We start from the raw sequence: 24,655 nt of genomic DNA, 5'->3' as shown, positions 1-24,655 counted from the left end.
TTTTTGTCGCTGATTGTAAACATACATCGTAATCAATACTTGTTTGTTAGATGGGGTAGCAGTGTGTCAGATCCGTTCCATGTCCATAATGTTTCCAAACAAGGTAGTATCTTAAGTCCATATTTATATGCTCTTTTCATGGATGACCTCTCTGTTAAGTGGAATCAAGAGACCATTGGATGTGTAGCAAATAACAATATTATCAATCATATTTTTCATGCTGATGATATTAGGCATTTCATTTTCAGCCAAAGACTTCCAACGCTTACTCAACATCTGCGAAAAATATTCTATTGGACATGACATCCTGTTCAACTCGAAAAAATGTATGTGTATCCAGAATAAAAAGTTTAGGCTGAATAATTTGCCTGATATATATATATCAAACTTTGTAATTCTGTATTGACATATATTTCGTCCACTAAATATCTTGGTGTTTTCTTATCCAATGATCGCAGAGATGACCTTGACTTGAAACGTTAGTATAAATCAATTTATTTTATAGCCCATACTATTTTGAAAAAATTTGTCAATTGTTTCACTACTGTGAAAAATCTTTTATTTAGGTCGTATTGTTGTACTATTTATAACTGCGAGCTCTGGTTGTTTTTCAATAATTATAATTATAAAAAAGTTAAACTTTCATTTAATAATGCTTATCGTGTAACTGTACTTCACTGTGTTTCTAGATCTGAGAGTGTCCGTCACAAAATGGTATCTGAGAACATACCCTCTTTCGAAGCACTCCATAGAAAAAAAATTGTGAAAAAACTCCAATAACATGATACTACAATCAATATTTGATTCCCAGATATTGTTTGTGACGGGCTTTCTTGGATTCTATACTTCATTTTTGGCCTCTTAGATTACTGTATTAACTCTTTTTTGAGATCTACTGTGAATCTGATTGTCGTATCAGGTATTTATTGTTTTATTTTTGTTTCTGCTTATGTTCATTTGTTTGTGTTATTTTTATATGAACCGCAGCGGCCTGGAGTAATAAACGAATTGAACTGAATTAAATGCAAGCATCGGACATGGATTGAATATTTCACGCAACAGGAAAATCTTTATCAGCTGCAAAAGTGGAATGAAAGCGGGACTTGTTCAGAAGTCGTTGCATGGAAATTTCGATTTCGATTCTTGAAACCTCCTTTTCGTAAATATTCTGGAATCTATCCATCAGGCACTTCCAATGTTGGACAACAGTGGTCTTCAGTATTGCCAATCTTTTAGTTTTACAGTCTCACAACACTACTTGGAATTATTTTGAAATGTTTCTAATAAATTCAATCACGATTAAAACTCTGCTACCAATTTTAATCGTTGCATGTTTTAGAAATAGCTGCTTTCACAACTGGGCACAGGCCTTCGTATTAGGCCGCTTTTGTCTGGTTTTTCAGCAACGACGGACAGTCCGCTTGGAATTTAGAGTGCGGTTCAATTAAAAATAACTGTAGCAATTTCTCGTGGAAAAAGAAAACATTATTGTGGCAATCGAACGAAAGCATATCATTTTGTCATAGTTGAGCGGACACCAACAATATGTTCCGTGCATTTCATTCCACATTATTCGCGGATGATTATACCTCTCTTTCAAAATGTGCATATTGTGCTTTGAACTCTAATCACCAAAAAGTTGACGATTGGCTTGAGCAAATAAATTACCCGCAAATTATTCTAAAACATGTTATTACTAACTTGTCCAGGACTATCCAAGAAACTATTGCAAACTGTTGGAAAAAATAATAGATTACGACAAATTTTGAACTCTAAAACATCCTAATTAGTTCATTTTATAGTTTTTTTTACATGCTTCTACAATATAACATACTTGTTCTGGTCTCAGAAACAGGTATTGCTTGCAGCCAATTCAAGTTTTGCGGAATAGAATTTTAAGATGCGTGGTATGGATGGAAAAAAGAATAACAATCTGCGGCTTCACCATTAACACGAACTCCCACATTTATTGAAAACGCTACTGGAAATTGCGAAGTTCATGCATCGATGTAAAAATGGCCCTGTTCTTCAGTTTTCAAATTTAATTTTGCCCCATTACAAGAGAAAAACATCTATGGAACATATTGCTTGCACGCCTCATTTAAATTTTGTATACAGCGAATAGTTTTGCATGTTTGTCAACACAATTTACGGATTTTGTTCAACGGATATCAAACTACAAAAACAAAAGACCGTTTGCAACTACATAATTCCCTGGACCTGTCAACATCTCAAATTGCAGTATTGCCTTTAAATTGGAATTTATACGTTGTATATTGGCAATATTGCCACACTTTTTTTATTGCATATCCTGCATCTGAATAGAAACTAATATACAGCATTCACGTATGGCAGGGGTCGGCAACCTACAGCCCGCGGTTTAATAAAATCCGGCCCGCGACGCTCGATTATAATAACAAAATAGCTGTTTTGACGGTTATATTCTTCACGTGACAGAATTTATTGTGAGACACGTTTAGATTAAATCAGCGTTTCCCAACCTTTTTTGGTCGCGGACTATTTTCTCGACGGCGAAAACCTTTGCGGACTCAAGGTGCGTTTATTGCAACCGTACTCTGTGTGAAGAAGCAATAAAACCAAACACAACAGAATTTTAACAAATTTCAAAATCGGAAATTCGCCACAATTACGCGTTCGTTAAAAGAGCCGAATTTTTTAGTGTATGCTGGCCTTTTCTGTCGCACAATGGTCAATCCATGACAACGACAAGTATTTAAAAATGTCTTTCTATTTTAATTCAATTGTGTTCATGGTAACTCGACGTTGCGTCGACTTACGACAAGATGAAAGCATTACTTCTTAAAAATGGCACGGCAGTCTGCGAACATAATAATGGGAGAATATATTGCCCGATGATATTTAGTTTGGATACATATTTTTTGCGATCTTGCGAATTTGTTATTGTCGTTAGAAAAATCCTACGATCTGCTATAAATTTCCAAAAAGTACAACTTGATTTAGTACTTATTAAAAATATATTTAAAGTATATTAGTAAATCAAAAATACATATTCACCGCCTTGCTTTATTATCAATCTAATTATGATCATATTCATCTGCGGTTGTGTTGACGAAATAAAAGCAATATATACTACTATATATCATCATATCACGAAAATATCATGACAATCCATGGTCACAAAAATGCGTGGTAAATTGACATTGATGACGATAAATAAACGATTAAATTTTGTTTTGATTCGTATTTTTGTGAATTCTGAAATTCGACAAATCTGAGATGTTCGTACAGCACTTGCGACGCTGCAGTATTGTACGTACCAATTTTGCGATTTGCAATGTCTAAAAAAAGAGATTTTAATCGGTCGCGGAAAATCATAAAACAAAACATATGGTGTTCTTTGGTTTATTTTCAGTATTGCCGGTATTCAATTTAAAAAATTTGGGTTGCCAACATTGACACATATCAGAAAAAAAATTATTCCTCGTTCTAGCTTGCGAGAAACACCACTTAGGTATCGAAGCGTGTGCAGACTCGTGTTTTCGTCGGAAATCCGCAAGCGAGTTGTGAAATCCGATCGTTTGATTAAGCGACCTGTCGCGTCAGCTGTTACCAAATTTTCGAATAGTAATTGCTATTTTAATAGTCGAATATATGACCAGCCCTACTCAATAACACGTAATTATTGAATCGATTAATATTATGTGAATGAACTTGCTTTTTATGTTTCTTGTAAATCGTAACTTGGCTGATAGTAAAGTTTCGCAAAAACGTTTGCGGCCCACAGTGAGTTTCTGGCTCGTTGCGGACTCATTTGAGACCGCGGACTGGGGTTGGGAAACACTGGATTAAATTAAAACCTAATAAATATATAATTCATAATTACCCGTTTAATGAGCCTATAGCTTAATTATAATTAGCCGGATGGCAACAAAACGCAGAAAAATATTCAATAGGCATTTTTTGAGATGCAATGAGGAAATAAACCTATATTCTATTCGAGGAATGTATCACTATTTCATTTTTAATATACAAAATATCATCCGTTCGATTTTCAACCTTCTAAAAATATGTGCGGCCCGCCAATGACTTTTAACCCTTAATTTTGGCCGCGAGTGACACAAGGTTGCCAATCGCTGACGCATGGGTTAGGAGCAAGCACCCCACAGAGTTTGAAATTTAATAAAAAAAAAGGCATTTTTTAGTATTAAACATAGCAATTTCTCGTAGATTGAAACTCTTTTATACCCCCAAAACTCTTGAAAACCCGCCCTTCATAGCCCTCTATGCCCCTGGTCTTGCATACAGACCCACACAAAACAACGACCAAACAATTACTGAAAACGGATATGAACTCTTTTTACTCAAATTTATCATAGCATGACTTTGTGGTAATAATATCTCTCATTTCAACAGACATATATTCATAACATACCAATAAAGCGCAAATCCACAACATTAACCCATGGACGACCACGATATTCACCAACATAACACAACTTGAGCATTTTTACAATTTATTGAAAACTTATGAATGAAACAGTGGTCAGATAGGAACAGTGCACTAAAAACTGAAAGAAAAAAAAAGTACAAATCCAACAATCACCAAATTATTCCTTGTTCCAAAAATTTCACCTAACATCGGAGAAAAAAACTTCCCGATCACCAAATCCACCCTTTTTCATAACGTGCGGAAGGAAATTAATTTTGGAATGAACTTGAAAGAAACTGTGTACATGATAGATAAAGAAAAAGCATAAATTGAAGCTTATACCAACGTATACCATTTCCTCAAAGGAAATATAATTTGTCCTGGAGAGCCGGAGAAGGTGGCTTGTGAATGCTTTGTCCAACCAAGAAAGCCAGCTTGTGAGCATAAAGGCACGGAGCGGGGACACGAACAGTACCCTGAAACAAAAACGAAAATTGACAGAATGGCAAAATATTTTGAGCAATAATTGAACAAATTTTTCATGATTAAAATATTTGATGTAAATGAAAAAAAAACAAGATGCTGGTTAAAAAAGTGGACTCTTGCAAATTGTTGTCACAAAAATCGCTTTTCTCCTCAAAAATTAGTCCAAACGATTTCAAATTTTCACCACTTGAAATAATTTCTTACTTATTAGTGGCTGTTGATACGCTCCTCTGTTCACAGAAAAGCGCGTAAATGGTTAAAATTGAAAATTCTGAAAAAATTACCGGCCAGTTGTAGTAAAGATGGCACAGTTTATACGCAAGTCTTTGCATATGGTTTGGTTGTAGGCCAGATTTGTCGAATATCACATTGTAATGAGTGGGTGACACAGTTCCTTCGCGAACAGATTGGCTCACAACGAAGAAATCATACCTGGAAATAAGGTGACAAAATAAATTTGATGAAATTATCTAATTTTTACCCATTCTAAATTGAGTCGATCAGACTTGATTCACCTACGTTTTTTATACGCTATTACAACATTTCGTAATCCATCCAAAATTAATCTATGAATAAGAATAACCTTATAAAAGCAAATGGTATTAGTCTCTCACGTTTTCCAAATAGGAAAAAGGATACCATTACCTAAGGCTTCAAGGTCATGCAACCTGGTAACTGACTGACAAGGGTGTGGTGATAAAATAATGGCTTGTGGAGTCGAGTTCGTCGTAACTTTGTTGCAGTGGGAGTCATATTTTCATATCTGAAGTCAAAAGAAGGGCCGCATGCAAATAACTGGGTTAAACTGCAGGCCACACCTTAAATAACATAGGCTTTCTGGTGGTTGTGGGTACGAAGATTTTGGTCATTGATCTTTTGACTAACGCTGATCGCTCCGAACAAGCTACCTGTCAGGCATTGTGACATCATAGACATAGATATTTATTGAATTTGAACCATCTCATATACCAGATCAAACTAAATCAAAAACTCGTTTCGCGGGCAGAACACCATTCAAAATTGGCACTTTTCCGCAGGGCGCACAATTTTTCCTCGTGGGCCACATTTGGCCGGCGGTACACACCCCTGATTTAAAGTGGAAGTGAAACTTAACGCACTTGATGACGATCGTGCATATCATCACATCAGTGCAATATTATTGGGCTTGAATTAAATGCACCAAGCTACAACAAATTGCACTAGCGTGATGCTAGCAAACAACTGAAGATGCATACAATTACAGCTCATAATTTGTCACAGGTAAACAAATTGAAGGCTTCTCACGAATGTTGGCGAGTGTGAGTGAGGCTCGAGTCACTGACTCGACTAGAGTTGAACTCAAGTCACCATTTATCAAAGACTCGAGTCGTGTAAGCAAATACCTCGTATAATAATAATTCTCCGTCAACTAACCGTCAGTGAGACATCACAGTGATTGACTACTTACTCGAGACTCAAGTGATTGACCTGGGGACTCGGATGACCCATGATTGCGACTCTGGTTTGTGGACTTTTACCCAATACCGCCTCTTACCATTCTGGTCTGGTTACGACATCATCAATAATCGTTCCTGGCGGTGGGTTGACGAGAGCTTGTCTCCCTTTGGTGAAAAAACGTGCATTCACTCTCTTCTTTACCACAATGTATGCGAAGTTGGGCCTGAAAACAAGAATTTTTTTGTGTGATATTTATATTCGTAAGACCCAACGCTGAGTGCAACACAATTGGTGATGTTGAACAAATTCCCAAAATGCTGAGCATATTACACATAATTTTTTACATTGAAAACTAAATAAGAATTCAAAATGTCTTGATCTCTCCAAAACACTCCCACCAATCCACACCATGATAATTGCGGTAGGCAAGCATCATCAATGATCTTGATTGGTGTATAACAGCGTTAGGGAGACTCGAGTAATTAACTCCAACTCGAGTTGGACCTGAAAGAATCGAAAGATAATTGGACGGAGTCGGAGTGACTTAGACCCGTCATCAACAAAGAGAAGATGAGAGTTAACTCAATGGTGAACACTGAACTTAACTTGACTCAAAGTGACTCTGGGTTTCGGGACTTCTGCTTAACAATATGTAACATACTTATAATCTGGAGTTTCTGGCAATTCCAAACACTGCAACATCTGTGGCACCTCGTGCTCTCGTACGGTTTCCAATTGTCCGTCTCCAACTCCATCACGAAAAACGAATATCTTTCCAGGCAATTGTCCATTGTCACGATGGTATTTCTTCAAAGCTCCTGTAAAAGGTCGTCACAGAACTTGATGAATTTCTAAGAAAGCCACTTCCATATTTAATAATAATATCCTATTCATGAATTTGCTCTGAACATAGCTCTGTATATGCAATGTTTCCAATCCCGCATTCTCTAACCAATTTATTACACTCTAACTACAGATCATAAAGTGAAGAAAAAAACTATGACATACCACTGAAGCATCTTTTTAGTCCATCAATCATTTCGGTGCCAGTTTGTTGAAAAGTAGTGTTGGAATACCATCTGAAAAAAAATAAAAATATATATATTATATAAGAGAGAGAGATCACTGGCGTTAATGAGTTCATTATAGTCGGCACAGATGCCATTTCGGAGGATCGCAGTTATACTTTGGCAAGCTATGATGTGATTGTGACGTCACCATGACATAATTTTTGGACGACGTAGGTGTGGTTAGGAATATTAAATGCAAAAATCATTATGCTACGCCAACTAGGTGTACTTGTGGGTTGTGGGCATGTACTTCAGGACACCCGACATTTGTCCATGGAGGCAATATAAATCAGTGTTAGTAGCTTTAACACTTCAGTGTTCATATCTTTGCTCAGATATCATCTCCTTTCTCTCAGGGCAAGAGTTAATCCAGCACTAGCAATTTTTGTCTACAGACAGCAGCGACTTACCTTGTAAATGATGGATTTATGCTGGCGATGAATCCTCCCACACTTTGGCCTTTCTGAGCAGAATCATGATACGTGTCGATTCCGATTATCATGCAACCTTTAAGCTGTTGAGATGATAAACATAAGTTGTTATTCAACTAGTGATAAAAAATTGCACCCATATTTTCGATACTTATACTTGACATTTTACAACTTTCACTCAGAACAAGGGTCTACACAAGCAGCAATTGCTAGGCAACAAGCCATTTAGTTTGGAAGGGCTAATTTATTACACACTGGGTCAGGTGGTGGGTATTGGATTTTCATTACAGTCAGAATTGAAAAGTCAGTCAATTTATTTTAAATAATTGCAGCCATAGTGAGCAGGCCTAAAGAAGGCACTTACTTGTGCCCCCCCCCCCCTCGGAGGTCAAGGGCCAAGTTTGAATAAGCTTGTTTTGAATCCTTTCTTCAAACTTACCGGTATATTAACAGCCCACGCCTCTCCCCCAAGTTTACAATTGATCTGAATAGCAATCTTCGTAGCAATACTCATCACACGTTGTGGCTTTGATAAGGTCCTGGCAAGAACAACCTTAATGAAACAAGAACAAAAGTTATTTATTCAGTATTTAATAATCCCATGCGTACCAAATTCAAGAATTTTTTTACAATAAGAATTATTTTATCTCTTGCAATTCGACAAAGGCTGGACCGTTAAATCACATTTTCTAAAGTAGAGGATGTGATTTCTTCAATTTTTAAAAATTTATATCATTTTAGATTCCTTCTGAAAACTGAATTGCAAGTTTCAATCCACACTGCGATTGATTTCAACTTCAAAAAATTTGTACCTGAATTTGCGATTCGATAAAAATACTGCCATAGTATCTCTGAATTTAGGTTCGTATGAGAGACATGAAGACATTTTGTTATATGTTAGGAACTTTTGACCCACCATCAGTATACAAAGAGTAAATGCAATAAACAAATGAGCTTGCATAAAAATTTCATTAATAAAAACAATAAAATAATTCTTTATAGGATAAAGTATTCACCTGGGTTGGTACGGGTAAATCAACGCAGCAAAGTCTCTTAATTTGATCGTATCTGTCCTTTCGATTGCTTGGCAGTAAACAACAAATCTGTGAAATTGTTAAATTAAGATATCGCTGCAATCGTTGAAGTTCAAAATTTTGAAAACAACAAAGACTTTGGTACTCCCGATAGTGTGCGTGCCAGGTTATGGTTAGGCAATAACTTTATTCCGATTTTCCTTATTTTAGTTCAATTACGAGTGCGGGGACTGTCTTTGTTAGCCGAGTGAATATCTCCCTGCCCATAGGTTTTAGTACCTTTACACAACTTGATGTAAAGTAGGCGAACAAAATTAGTTACCTCCATATTGGTACACACGCTTTTGGAGTGCCAAGACTTCCATAACAGAATAGGAATAGGATTTTCATATTTATCTCACAGGATAGGAAAGAACGATACGCCAACGACCAACCCTTTGAATCCTAAATTCATTACTTTTACTAAAATTGAATCAACATACCAGCTGGCAGTTTTTCGATTCCGAAGCAATATCTTGAATAGCAGAACGAAAGATTTCAACCCTGTCGCTACGAATTGTTACAAATTTGGGACGCGACATCCTGAAGTCCATTGCTTGTGATACCTGCAAAAAAAGTTTGACAAAAATCTGTAAATAACAATTTTAAGTGCAAAACAAAGTCAGCCAGGCATAGCTTGAGCCATTCAGAGATATACAGAAACCTTCAGAAATTTTGAATATCTAGGATATTTGGAATTAAAATTTGCAGTCTTCAAAATTGGCGGTCAAAATTTGCCAAATCCATCGAGCAATTGCAATTGCAAATTGATTTGCTGATCGCAAGATCCAATAATTCACTCATGATCATATTTGAAAGAATATCTTGTTTAGACATGGACATTTTTCATACAAATAAACAGTCTTACACTTATCATCTTTTGAACGAGGTTATTTGCCGTTCCTTCATCGTTTCCAGTGCAAATCAGATGCCAACATTCCAGGTTTACTGTTCTCAATAGCTTGCAGTTGCGAAACTGGCTGTCCCAAGAAGCCTGCGGCCCTCCGTCACAGATTTTTTGCTATGAATAAATAAAATAAAGTACAAGTTAGTTTGAATATGAAAAATATTACTATTGAAAAGTCGACTAATTAACATTTCATAATTAGAAATATAAAAGACAAAATTTAAATAGAGGTTATCAAAGCAATATATTTTAAATAATTTGTGCAAAATATGGGATATCATTCATGTAAATTTGAGTTGTTCAAAAATGATTAAAAACATATTAAAACAAGAATCACCTTCCCAAACATGATCTTTTCTGGAGGAAGTGTTCTTCCTTGCAAGCTGATTAGATCATTGTCGAAGCGAAGACCCCAGCGATTCAGATGTTCAGTTACTTCCTTGTTTCTAAAAAAAAAAATTGAGTAGGTGGGTAGGTACAAATGTCGTGCATTGATACCAGTATAAATAAGCAAAGTCCGATAATAACTACCACATACCAAAATTGCCACTTGCAATTTTCATTTAGACCTATTAATCCTACAAAGTAAGACCCACAAACAGCAAGTAATTTAACTTATAAGCAACATAACGAGACACTATCCTGTTCATATATATAACAAATTCAAGGAATTGAACAATAATAAATTCAGTATAAAATTGAGGTCTAATGGACGAAGCGCACTCGGGAATGTGTCGTTGAAAATCAAACGTACCCAGAAATGCGTTTGATGAAATTGGAGAGAGCCTGAACTCTCTTGGTCGGTCCTTGCTTGGTATGCTCTGCCAATGCCTTCATGGTATGAAAGTCTGAACGAAGCTGAAGAAAACGAAATATTCGATTTTTGCTATCAATATAAAAGGATGCAAGCCACAAAAGTGAGGATTTTCTAATTCGTATACACAGGGGTTACCATGGTACACGACACATAAAAAACCTGTGCAGTTGATTATTCTTGATCCGAAAAGTTGTAATGGCTACAAAATATCATAGATCACAGCATCAAACACAGCTGTGGAGTCTGAATAGAATTTCAAACTCTGTTTGAAAACATTAGACTGTCGAGAAATCTTAGTAAATTTCAAAAAACTTCTTTCATCATCATTAAAAGTATCAAGGAAGATGGAAAACAGGACTCAAGAGTCCAGTAAAGACATGCCAAACTAGACTCGGCAGCCCCGCACGAGATGAAAACAAGAGCACATAGCTTACCTCATCAGTAAGTCCAGTAACGGTACAAAGCTCAGGTACGAGATGAATCACTTCAAGACCACGTCGAGCTTCTCGTTTCTTTGGACGAGAGAGAAGAAGTGGTTGCTGCTTGTCATTCACCTTGATGTTGTAGTGCTATGTTGCAAACAAAAAACCAAAATATTTTTAAGAAATGTGTTTTAGGGACATGGGAAATTATTAAAGAGAAATATGTGGTTATGGAAAGGGAGCGGCGTACAGTTATATATTCTGTAAATTCTTTCAACTATTGAGATTTTTTTTTAAACATATATATAATGGAAATTTCCGTTTTAGCAACCTAAGTATTGGAAATTTCAACTCCAACCCAGCCTGAAGGGAAAATGGACTCAAACTCCATTGACGAATTCATGAGGAAATCCTATTCTGTTAAGAAAAAATTCGGCATATAGAAGCCATCTCTAATTAACAGTTAAATGAGAATTTCTTGTCAACAAAAAAATGAACTTCAGTGAAAAAAGTCCAGCAATTCCAACTCTGACTCCAGGAATTCAAATTTTGACCGACTAATTTGAAATTCAAACATAAGGTCAATAAAATACTGCAAAACCCGATTCCACATCGCTGTTTAAACAATCCTTGAAACATACTTACGTCCTGATAATATTGCAAGTACGAGATTTGCTCTTCTCCTTTCTTGAACTTCATGCTGACATTGAGATCCCATTCTATTCCATCCACTCGATAAGTATTGTTGTTGTATCTGTGAAAGAAGAATCTTGCTTAGAATGTTTATATTTGAATAGTTAGGATTTGCTGTTGATTCCATTCAGGACATACTGGATATATTCTCGTTGACAATAAATGAAAATATATGTCACACTGAAATAGATTTCTAACCATACAGGAGGTTATCAACTTTCCTCTCTCCAAATAAATTAAAAATTCTATCATATCCAAAGAAAGTAGAGAAATACTTTAATAACATGTTAATACTCAATTTCTCAAATTACTTTTTATAAATGAGTTTTGAGACGGGAACCATTATTAATTCTATCTATATTTCAGTGGCCACTGCCACACAAACTCACACTTTTCATCATGCCTTTTTTTTTTAATCTTCCATGATTTTGAAGTAGATTATAGGAATCAAAACAGTCAAATTGATACCTTACTATTGAAACTAACAGCAGTGCAATATATCACTTAAAATTGAAAATTTCTCAAGTCCTAAACTACCCATATGTACATAACAGCAAATATAGATTCACAATACAACGAACATTGTATTTATATCGAAATTTGAGGAAAAAATGTAATAAATTCACACCGTGAACGAACATAGATTAACAAATCTGTTTCCTGGCTAATCTGCTCTTATATAATCCCAGATAATGCCCTATGATTACACTAAGATCACGGTATTAGACAATATGTTTGATATCATTATTTCTCACAGCATGCATGGATTACCACAGGGTGGTACACTGATAATCTTTCTTTTCCCAGGAATTAATTCATAGAGGATAAGTCTATTCTTGTGGTAAAATTTCTTGATATCCACGAAACACACTCGGCTGATGATAAAATTTTTTAAGTAATCAAGTTTTTCTCCCTAATGAGCTTTCGACTCAAGTTCCCCGTTTAACCCCCTCTAAGCATATGCCGACATCACATGCCCCACTAATTAATCTCCGTGAAGAATTAAGTACCAATTTCCTTTTTATGAAGTTAATAGAATTCGGAAAACTTATTACCAATTTAGCAGTATCAATATGGAATGAAACATGGCGGACATGTTGAAATTAAAAAAGAATTTATATGCTTCTGAAGGAATAGCAACTAATTCATAATGCAAAACTTTACTAATGCTATGGTAAATTTTCACCTTGTACATGTGTGAGGTATATTACTACCATTTTTTTTTCTTATTCAGTATCACAGTAATGCATCTTTATATACACATTATAAGCTATTAAAACGGTATGACTATGTAGTATCAAACTATCCAGTAATGCAGTGGTTCCCATTATTTTATGGCTTGTGGCCCCCTCCTCGGACTTTTAGCACTCATGGGCCATGAGTCATGGCCACACTATTTATCATTCCAGTGGTAGTTATAGTATTCTTTTTATTGGTCGATTCCAAATCTCATTATTTTCAAACAATTTATGTGAAAACACCCTGTGAAATGACATTACCGAGCAATATTACTAGGAAGAACGACGAGTCTTACTGGCAAGAAAAAAGTAAAATCAGTTTTGAGCCTAGCATTGTGGCCCCTACAACTCCTCATAATCCACTGATTGGGAACTTGAACGGTAAAAAAATTTAACCTGGTGAGAACAATTTGTCCAACTAGAAACTTCTGGCATTCTTCGTGGAAATTTCTTCCTCTTCTACTGCATTCATTCAGCAAACCATTCATCACATCAAGAACAGTGTCCTTACGCATCAACTGCAAGTCGTAAGATTATATTTGAGTTTGTGTTTTCAATATGGCAAGATGGCCCAAACTCGCCACTCACAACGACTCAATTATTTTAGCATTCTCTTTAGCATTGAGCAGGAGCCTGGTAAAATCTACAATTGACTCAGACGCTCTCTGAGAGAGTCAAAGAAAGAGAGAATCCTACCTCAGAGTTGACTCTAGCTTTCAAATAAAATTGCCCTAAAAAAGGACTCTAAGATTGGCACTAGGTTGATTGAATTTACAATTATGACACCAGTCTCGATAACTAAATTTTTGTCATAACTTTGGCATATGTATAACTTTTTTAATAATAGACTTTAGAAAAGTTTGGTCAACTTCATTTTCATTTTGAGTTGCGCTCGTATTCTATTCGATTATCACCCTGAGAAGTCTGGGTCCAGGGCACAATCATCGGCAATGAGACGATAAGAGGCAAACCACGCCCCAAATTTTCAACTGCCAATGAGGTAATGTTGAGACTGAAAACGCAGTGTAATAGTTTGTCAACTTGACCTCTTTTCTTTTGTGCCAACTGTGAACACCCTTCTCTGTCTGATTTTTGCAAAGGTATTTTAGATTTGGAGTCTTTGAAAATTTTTAGAAAACACTGAATTTTCTTAACTATAATCCTAATATCTTAAAAAAGGTAGCATTGCGATAGAGTGAAATCGTTGTTAAAAAAATTCTAATGTTTCTTCAATTTGAATGCATTTAGTAGGATTTGACTTATAGCAGCCCCTGCATCATTACCCACCCACCTTATGTGAAACCTCTGCACATAACATCACATTGTTCTCGTATTTCAAGATGCTCGTTATGAAGCCCGGCCACAGCTCAAAAGTCACTTGACGACATGCAACTGAAAAGGCAGCACCTGGGTCATAGTAATGACGACCGACTTGTTTCATGCCAAGCTTAGCAAGAACTCTAAATCAAAATAAAAACAAGTTTATAATTTTTATCACGCAAACTAGGAATGATAGAAAAGTTTAGAAGCTTAGTAATACTATGCCGAGATTAATAAAATAAAGAAAAGTTTAGGAATCGTTAATAAATATATTGTAATTAAGGAAATAAGGGTGAAAACAGGGGGCTCTGTACAAAAAACTTTTGTTAATATACACTGGATTTCCGTAATGATATTGGATTCTTCTACATTTCCATCCCTTAATTAACAATAAAAAAGTTTAAATAGTTCAGTCTCCAATGCAGCCAAAACAAAATCTCTCCTCAAAAATCTTCAATCAGATGTTCATTGTTTGCCCATTATGCTTATTACTGAAATACGTAAGATTTGAAAAACCAGAAAAATTTGGAGTATGCCAACACTACGAAATTTGGAAGAATTTACAACAGACTCCAATTCCGGATTAAAAAGCATTCTGACGATAGGTTGTTGAAAACTTTGGCTTAGTCTGTAAAAATCTGATTTGGATAACAAGATCTTGGGATGTGCAGACATCCCGTAATAGAATGTAATGTAATAATAGTAAACCTAATTTATATTTGCACCATTAAAACGTTGTGCTTATATTTGCACCATTAAAACGTTGTGCGGGTACTGGGTAGTTTGAAAAGTAGACGATAGCCAAAGATCCAGTAAAAGCAAGCTTAACTCTATCTCGAAAGCCCATCCAAAGTAAAAAGATATATAAATCATACTGCTTCATATGAATCACTAATAAAAAGTGACAACTGTTCAAATTTTAAAAAATAGAATAAAGACTTACGCCCTGAATATGATGTTGTAAAGCTGAATGCAGATTGGTGAATTAGGAGGCAGCTCACTGGTCAAAGCAATGGTCAACTTGACCGTTGTCTGGTCAAATTTTCGCTGAGAGTGCACAACATTCACCTGGAAAAAATAGCGAGATTAATGGATTATTCAAGTAAAGAAAATAGTCAACAAAAACTAGAAATCCACAATTCTTAAAAAATATTAAAAATATAAGTTACTTAATTACGGTACGGTACAGTAAGATACTTATGAATTAAAAACAACCAACACTTCAATAATCTTCACTTCAAAGATACTGATTGAATGATATGGTTTTCTATAGACGACTGAAGGCTCCTTTCATCATTCATCAATACATTGAAAGAAAAATGAATGGCTAGCTATTCCATATGTCCAACATATATTGGTGATCAAATGACAGGTCATGGTTAGCCATATAATTAAACTATCTTTTGGTTTTTACTTTTTCTGCTAGCCCAGGATAGAAAATAAAATCATATCCTAAAAGAAAACAACCAAAGAGGTAAAGGTCTAAAAAACTATGGAGATTTTCCAAAGATACAAAATAGTGGAAAATCAATTAGAAATGCTTACCTTTTCAGGTAAGCGTTGTAGAGTGTACAACATTGTTCCATCAAATATGAAAGTTTTTCCGATCAGTTCTTGATGATCCCGCAGCATTCCTTTACGAGCCCCTCTGTGATCAACGTCAGGTTCATAGTCCACACTTGAAAATAAAATAGACTCAAATGATTTTACATATTTCAAATAATATTACAAAAACAGCAGGGTATTCCTTGACAGAGTAAGGTTATAAAATGAAAGCATTTTAACAGTTTTTTGAAAGTTCGTCGAGTACTAGCCTATCTAATTTATTGAACCTCAATGGGCCGCAGACCCCTATTTGTGAATCTTAGTTTTGACGAACCCCCATCCTTAGTGTATAAATTTCTGTGCCTAACTTACTAGGAAGGATAATTTCTCATTTACAACACAAACAACATTAGTGTGATTGATGAGATTGCATTTCACTGCACAATTTATCGATTCTCAGAACAATTTGTGACAAGCAAACTCGTAGATCAGATTCTACGGCAAGTATCGACTTGTATTTAGCCATCATATTGGTAAGAGCTGAAAATGCTGTCTCTGTCGTTGCAAAAAGCAATCAAATTTTAAATGCTTTTTCAGACAGCAGAGGATATTTGTCCGCAATGCTCAACCGAAAAGATGCAATGGCTTTTTGATTGAAATTAATCATTAAAGATCGATCAGGCTCTTCTAATATTGTTGCGGACCCCCTGTGCCGTCATCACGAATCCCTAGGGGTTTACAGACCCCAGTTCAGGAAACCCTAGATTAGGGGTTTCATGAGAGTTACTTATTTGTGAGTGGAATACAACTATTTTCCAATACTTACGTGTGTAAAACAGCATTTTTTGCTATACAACCAGGGATGGCCAATTCGAATAAAGTATTCGAATATCTCGTTATTCGAATATCGGAATTAGCGTTCATAAGAATATCGGATATTTGTGTGACGTCACACATTTTCGACGTCGCGCTTTCAAGACGTTTCCGTTGAATGAAAACATTCTCGATAGAAACATGCGCGTGATTGTTTTCATCGCTCATCAGGGTAACGTGTTATTCAGGCCGTAAACGCCATTACGTTTGTTTTATTCTCTTAAAACTAAAATTTATCACAAATTTGTTCCACGATAACGATGACAATTATCTATTTTTGTACTCGCACGGAATTGTGAATCCGGTGAATACGTTCATCGGCGGCGAGTTTCTAAAGAAAACGCAAATTTTCTGATTGAAAAGCGGCAATTTGAAATACTGAAAATAAAACCGTAAACAAAATATGTTTTATTGAAGCCCGCGACAGTTTAAAAAACGCTTTTCTAGGCGGTGAAAATCGCAAAATTTCCAAATTATGTTTGGTCCGCGTTTAGAAACATATCGTCACTAATTGAGGGCGGGATTTGCCTGATTATCCATTACCTTAATTAAATTGCCGTCAAAAATTTTTGTGTTAACATTATACAAGGTTTGAAACGCGACTTTTACTGGATTGTGAGAATGTATATAATATAATTAATCTAAAGAATATTCAATCAATTTTTATTGTGCTGAAATAAATTTTAGTCTGAGATTTTACGGCAGATTTATGAATTTTTCGAACGGTTTTAACTTAAAAATAATCGGAGTGGCGGCATTCCGATTGAGCGGAGTCAGTGTTACACATCTCAAATTTGCCGAATTCGCAAAATACGGATCAAAACAATATATAACCGCGCAGTTTACCAAACATTTTTATTTTTATGTCCGCGGATTGTCATGATATATTAGAGTGGTGAGGATTTTATTTTGACGAAGCAACCGCAGGTTAAATTGAAAACAATTAAATTAATAAAGCAAGACATTTTAAATATGCCCGTATCGGTCACGAATTCATCACTTTGCACAACAGAGAAATATATACGGTATTCGTTGTTATATTATTCGTTGTAAAAGTCGGTTTTTTTAACAGGGGGAGTAATCGCGCGATATGTATTTTTAATTTCCTGCTAAACTTTATATGTATATTCATTGTATGAAATGAAGTTGTACTCTACAGAATTCGATATCAGTTATTGAGATTTTTCTAACGGCGATAACGAGTTGGTGAGATTGCAAAAATACGTATTAAAATTAAATACATCAGGCAGTTTAACTTTCACTTTTAGGCCACAGATCGCTGTCGACTGAATAGTTAAGTTTTTATTTTGACGTAAGAAGAAGCAACCACAAGTTACATTGGACTCATAAAATTAATATATATTATATATATAAATGATCATTATACGCTGAAAAGACGGAACGAGCGGGGAATCGCGGTGGCTGTTACATCCTAACTTATTGCTTATTTCAGATATAACGATATGTTACACATAATAACAATATGCTTCACATAAATTAATATACAAATATACTGGTAGGTAGTAGAATACTCAAGGCTTAAATATTAGAATTTGTAAAGGCATAATGGATATTCGATTATTGTTGCTTGCTGCAGTTGCCTGTATTGCCAATGAATTTTATTACTCTATAGTATTTTTGTCAATAAACTTGACTATTATCATAATATCATGGTACCAATGATAGAAAGCGTCAGACAACTCCTTGGCTATCTTTCCATATGGTCGTTTGTACCAAGTGTACAATTTTAATAAACTGACTGTGTCACAAGATGCTATTATTTTTATTGATAGCTATAAACTATCAATTACTTTGTGCACATATACTGTTGGTTTGTGGCTTTATTCTGGTATTACCATTGAAGCTTAGTCCCTATTTTACTGGGTTTTAATAAACTTAAAAAAAAATGTGTTATTTTCGATTTTAGAATGTATTCGGAATTCCAGATTCGAAAACATTATTTTAGAATGTATTCGGAATAGTTTAGTATTCGGAAATGGCCATCCCTGTATACAACTATTAAGAATATAAACAGATATTGATTGAATAGTGTGGATATTTTTATGAACAACTTTGAGATACAACTTAAGAAGTTTGCGAGGAAAATACCAAAGCAGACGCATAACTGAATTTCTTGCATTTTTCTTCTGTAATCACTCATCATTGTTATTGTTAGAGGCCCCATTGACATATCAGGGGTTCGTTCTATTGGGAGAAAAAGTTAGTGTGTTAGGGTAACTTACCGATACTGATACAAACACCATTGTTTCGATGCGTTCAGTTTGAAATAATTCGTTAATATGTCGACTGTCATGCCATCGCACCCTTTCTTGTTAGTAATGTGCTCTGGTTTAGTCTCCGGATCGAACAGAGAGGGGTCAAAGTTGCGTCTGGGCCCAAGCAACATCACAGGTGCCCTTCCAGACACAGTCATTCTACCCATGCCTCTCGATGCTTCAGCTATAACGTCTCCCCGAGGACCTGCAAGATCGGGACATTAGTATCATTTACTTCAATGTGGGTGTAGGGCAGACGTTACGAAAGTTGATTGACCAGGACTAAAATTTGAAGTGGGCCGGCAGAGCCCGCAGGGTGCCAATACTACTACCCGTGCTTATAATTTAAATACAAAAGTGTTAAACTTGAGTTTGGGGGACAATTATTAAATCATTACGTAGGCTGTACTTGGCCCGTAGTTTGGGAAGCACTGGTGTGGTGTATTAAATTGTGTAGGCAATGCCGAAGTAGAAGTATTCCAGTCGTTTTAAAAATAGTAGTCTTCAACTTATCTTTGATAACAGTGGCTATGGAAAAAGAACATTGTTTGCAGCAAAAGGCAAATAATGGTGAGTTATCCCCACTTGTACCACTGCTTTGAGTTAGGGATATACCGTATTTACTCGAAACTACGCCTATATGGCGAATAGGCAGACTCCCTAAAATTTCCTCCCGATTAATTTCGTTCCTTGTCCGTTTCAAGGAAAGAAATAACGCTGTATTAACACATTCTTATAAATCGCTACGAATCTTAACACGCCAGACGCCTTAAGAAAGGCGCAGAAAGAAAATAAAATTGCTGTAACACAAATATTTCTAACGTTTATCATTTCTGTTTGTTAGCGACAGCCGTAGATTCTTACTCGTAACTCTTACTTGTAAATTCATGTTAATAAAGTCTATATTGCTTTTCATGCGTCGTGATTTGTATTAATGGAAGGGATTGTTGCCATCAGCTGTATGATAAGACAATCCACTTTCACAAGCGAGTGTGTGTGTGCGTGCACGCTTTTTATCGTGAGAACTTAAAGAGTATGGTTCGAAGCTTTTGGAATTACCGGCAAGTCAGCATAATATCATCTCGTTGCGCGATTAAATTCTGATGCGCGAATGAGCCGATTTTTTGGTGCAATCTGAGTTATGCGCGAATAAGACGGTCCCTTAGTTTAGCAACTTTTTTTTTGAGTTTTAAACTCGGCCTATTCGCGAGCATATATACGGTATATATATTGCAATATATTGAAAATGAATAAAGCAAGCAGAATGAGCATGATTATGCTGTTTTGGGTTCGAATATTTTTAATACTTTGACTAAAAGTGGGGCTAGTATGAGTCACGACATGTTAGAGATGCATATTACTTATTATTCTTACAAATTGTTCTTCGATTTGAATAAAATAATTCACCTGGTTCTCTTGCCCTCATAGCCCCACGTTGTCTACCCCGCCCAGATCCTGGGACACCTTCTCCAGCTTCAGGAGGATGCGGGGGCATTCTTTCCACGCCTCTGGGCCCAGCAGCCGCTGTTTAAAAAAATCATGGAAGAAAAAAAAAGATTTAAAAATCTCAATATGTAGTGGTGTGTGTCACATAGCCAGATGAAGACGACAAAGTCATTCAAATTTTGAGGACGAAGGACAAATTCGGATGTCAATCCACCAATTTATAAATGCCCCAAAGGGGTTACACCAGTCAAAATAAAAGAACTATCAATATAACTTAAAATTATTCACCTAATACATAAAAATTAACAATACTTCAGGATGTAAATTCTTAGGAGAGAAATACATAAACCTGCATTGCAATAAAAACAATTATTCTCCTTATCCATGTTCAAATTAACGGTCAAAATCAAACTTTACCTTCGGGTAGTAACGCAGTGCCTCTTGCTCTTCCACGAGCTCGTCCTTTTGGTCTGGCTTGTTCAGCCATAATTCTAGTTAGTTCTACTCAGATCAAGAAAGTTTAATTGTCAACTGATAGTAAAATAACATGCAAAAATAAAGAGTCTCCATACATATATGATGTTCAAGTCCTAAAATGTTGTAAAATGCAAGGGGAATTATTTGACAACTTTTATTGAAAACTATTACTATCTTGACTAATTTCGAATCTTCATTCTCCCCAACTTTGAAAAGCGCTGATATTAATTTTGTTACGTTACGTTTCCATTTGTTGGGTTTAATATGTGCACAAATATGTGTTAAAGAATTACTAACAAATTAAAAATAATAATTAAATTACATGTGAACATAAAGTAAAATTTACAACAATTGATTCTTCTGAGACGAGATTCCTTCTCAGTTAGGAAATACTGTTGTAGCCTATTAGATTGTCAAACTAACTTAGTTTTTACGTTCTTATTATATTTGTACCAAAATTTGAAAAAATGGCGTAATCAGCAAATTGGACTGTTGGCCAAGGTCAGCCAGCAGCCAAACAACATGAATAAAAGAATTTGGCTTGAACATGTCTTAGTCACAACTTTGTGCGGGTAGTTTCGCGAGTATGAAGTTTTGCGTTCTTCAAAACAAAATTTTCTCTCGTAAACTCCACTTTTTCAATATTTAGGATTAGGGTTGGTTGGGGGGACCCAATCGCCATTGCGTTACCATAATGTACGAAAAACATGGGTATCTGACTGGGTACATGAATACACTCATCTTCCCACTGCCCTATGCCGAGTAATATATAAACACAGGTTGTCTGACATTAAATAATTACAGACATCTGCGAATAAGGGAAATAAGAAACTCGGAAAGGAAATACTTATAAAAGTTTATTTTATAATAATAAGTTTATTCTATTTTAATATTTATCTATTTACTCTATAATCAGCACAGCACCTGCTAAATTATCAGATAAAATAAATTACATGATAATGGCCAATTTATAATGTAAATAATAAAAAAAGCGAGGCTAAGTAAATTGGTAGAAAAAGACAAACAGCAGAGAAATATATTAAATAAACTAACAAGAACAAATTGGCAAAAACAACAGGATAAATTTATTTATGTCTAGAAATATACAAATATAATTGGCGAAAATATTAGAAAATAAAACTCATTTGCCACATTATTCCAAAACATTTCTTGAAGTTTGAAAAGCAAATACTGAAATATAGTCTACTATGTACTACATTCAGACATTACTAAAAACATATGACTGTATGAATAAGCTTCCGATTGGATAACTAACAACATGAAGATAAAAACATGTGGATTACTGTGCATCTATCAGTCTATTCAAGTATTTTGTAATTGTATTTGAGTTTAGTTAACTACAATTCAGCCCAGTAGTCACAACACAACATACTTCTGTACTGGCATAAGTCTGCTAGTCCAGCATCTGAGACAAATAACTGACTGATTCCAAACCTGACACAGACTTGTAACCAGACTAAAAGCTATGGTACACCTTGTTACTGTATTATGTTCAAGACATCCAATCATCATATGAAAATCATATTTATAACCTAGGACAGATGGAGATTCATTTCATACCGGTACAGCTAGAGCAACTGGCTCAATTCTGAATCATATCCACACAAAAGTTGATCACATACGGTACTATTATTACTAGGTACTAGAAAGTGTGGATTGGCAGTATGGGGATCACATAGCTATTAAATATATCAGGCCAAAGCAGCCAGTATTTTACAGTTTTATGATTGCATCGCAAGCAGTACCGGTACCGCACTGCAACTTGGCCTCCCAATCATAAGGTAATGGTACAAAATTGAAAACAATACGTAGGTATGAGAAGAAAATTATTTTATAACACTTACTTGCAATAAATCTTACCAGATTTAAACGGATATTATCGTTGCCAGCGTTCAAACATTAAACATTTCTCATTCACTTCGTTCTGGTGAAAAACCCACGTGGAGTGCAGGATAAAAAGGGTGTTGCCAGATGTATAAGGATAAGGATTTACATATTTATCCCGGGTAAGAGGAAAGCCGATAAGACGATTTAACCATTTGGTGAACCATGGCCTCTCGTTCGGTTACCGGTACCGTACCATTGCATGTTGGGTATGGAATTAGTTAGTTACCGTATTCGGTTTCGGAAGCATGAACTTGATGCTGGAGGAAGCCGTAACAGACCAGCGGTTACGTGAACCACCCTACGGCGGCGAGGAGTCCAGCAATCCTCTCGCACATAACCATCCCGCATGGGATTCGAACCTGCGAACCCACGCAGAGTAATTAGAGGTGCGGTGGCGAGCGTATTCCTAACGCTTAGCACGATGAGCCGCACCGCCGCGCCTAGTATAGTAATATGTTTTATTTCCCTTTCCCGTGAATTTACTAACTAATATATTTTCTTGTAGTTGGGCTACTTCATTCAAGTTTTTATAATATAGCGTTACAGAAGGACGATTTGCGGTTACATGAACTATGCTAAACCAGCAGCACAGTACTCATGCATGCTCGGTAGTGAATGTTGATGTTCAACCGGTATGTTTATAGCATATATATTTGGTAAATGAATGGTATTTATAGCATATTATTTGTAAATGGATGTTACCGTATATTTCCACAACACACAGAATATAAATCTTATAACATTTATCCAGACTAGCTTAGAATGATTTACATCGTCTTCTCTCTATCGAAAGATATCGGAGTAGTATTTATACGTTGATCATAAACCTTATTAAATACTGTAAACGTGAGCTCGTGATTCACGTTATAAACAGAAATTCCTATTATCTCAACAAGGGTAATTAGGTACATCGTACGGATGGGAACTTAGATATAATTCTTTCAATCAGTGCCAAAGGTCTTGAGAATATAGATTTTAATTTGATAATGACTGGGTGGAACTTGTTATGTTCTTAAACCTGGTGTAATTTGATTCCTACGAAAGTCTTTGTTCGAATTTTGGGAAAAATTAACTTTGTCATGATGATTTCAACATGAAATGGGGTACATTTGGGGGTTAGTTGCTATATTATCTCCCCATCTTACTAACTGGAAGTTTAAAGATTTGGCACCCTCTAATAAATTGAAAATATATAGAAAAATACAATACACAATGCTAAAATTAATGATATAGGTCAAAAAAAATATTTAAATGTATATGATCTATAATGAGACAAGACATTGAAATAAACAGGAGGTTATAGCAAAGGGTAAAAGTTGTAAATTAGAATTACAGAAGGATGGCGTATTTTTATTTGAAAAATTTTGGTTTGGACGGTTAAAACATATTTTCAATTTAATGTATTTCGCTAAGTTAAAATACTTATACTCGCCTTATCGCATTGTTACGATTTTGTAGACCTAGTTGGTCAATATATGCTTGTCCCATGTCGGGAAGAAAAAACGCATTTTTAAGTTTATGCCATCTCAGGGCTTTTTTGAAAAAATAACGCTTTTGGATACAATTTTTGTTAAACGAGCTTATTATTTTACCGTTCTATATGACGGCTTTGTAAATAATTAAAAGTATGACTCGCTCGAATCTACTTTTAGAGAGCATTTTAATAATAACGAAATCTATTTAATCGAAAAGGAATGCTAACCACAATTATTCAATAATATAAATCTCTTTAAAGGTATTTGAAATTAGAATATTCAAAGTTTTACCATTAAATAATTTATAAAAATTGAAAACCGAATAAAACGCCATGTTTATATAAGGAGAA

General features: G+C 35.4%; 1 protein-coding gene across 2 annotated transcripts; it reads right to left on the bottom strand.

Annotated features, from left to right (window-relative positions):
• Positions 1-4,479: 4,479 nt before the first annotated feature.
• Positions 4,480-22,806, bottom strand: LOC120347655 (piwi-like protein 1). Of its 2 annotated transcripts, XM_039417721.2 has the most exons (22): positions 22,788-22,806; positions 20,863-20,976; positions 20,407-20,523; positions 18,967-19,204; positions 15,851-15,983; positions 15,249-15,373; positions 14,277-14,445; positions 13,382-13,503; positions 11,700-11,808; positions 11,067-11,201; positions 10,570-10,673; positions 10,153-10,261; positions 9,777-9,929; positions 9,352-9,474; positions 8,852-8,938; positions 8,275-8,388; positions 7,815-7,918; positions 7,343-7,413; positions 6,996-7,152; positions 6,432-6,557; positions 5,182-5,329; positions 4,480-4,887 (listed from the first exon to the last, which is right to left on the bottom strand). In XM_039417721.2, the coding sequence occupies exons 2-22, from the start codon at positions 20,930-20,932 to the stop codon at positions 4,771-4,773; spliced, it is 2,631 nt and encodes an 876-aa protein (XP_039273655.1). In that variant the 5' UTR covers positions 20,933-20,976; positions 22,788-22,806; the 3' UTR covers positions 4,480-4,770. The 2 variants fall into 2 exon arrangements, with proteins under 2 accessions (XP_039273655.1, XP_039273647.1); XM_039417713.2 differs by lacking the exon at positions 22,788-22,806 and having other exon boundaries at positions 20,863-21,022.
• Between the last annotated feature and the right edge of the window lie 1,849 nt (positions 22,807-24,655).

This window comes from Styela clava, chromosome 1 (assembly GCF_964204865.1).
Source record: "Styela clava chromosome 1, kaStyClav1.hap1.2, whole genome shotgun sequence".
Taxonomy (NCBI): domain Eukaryota; kingdom Metazoa; phylum Chordata; class Ascidiacea; order Stolidobranchia; family Styelidae; genus Styela; species Styela clava.
This window is presented reverse-complemented; position numbering and strand designations above follow the sequence as displayed.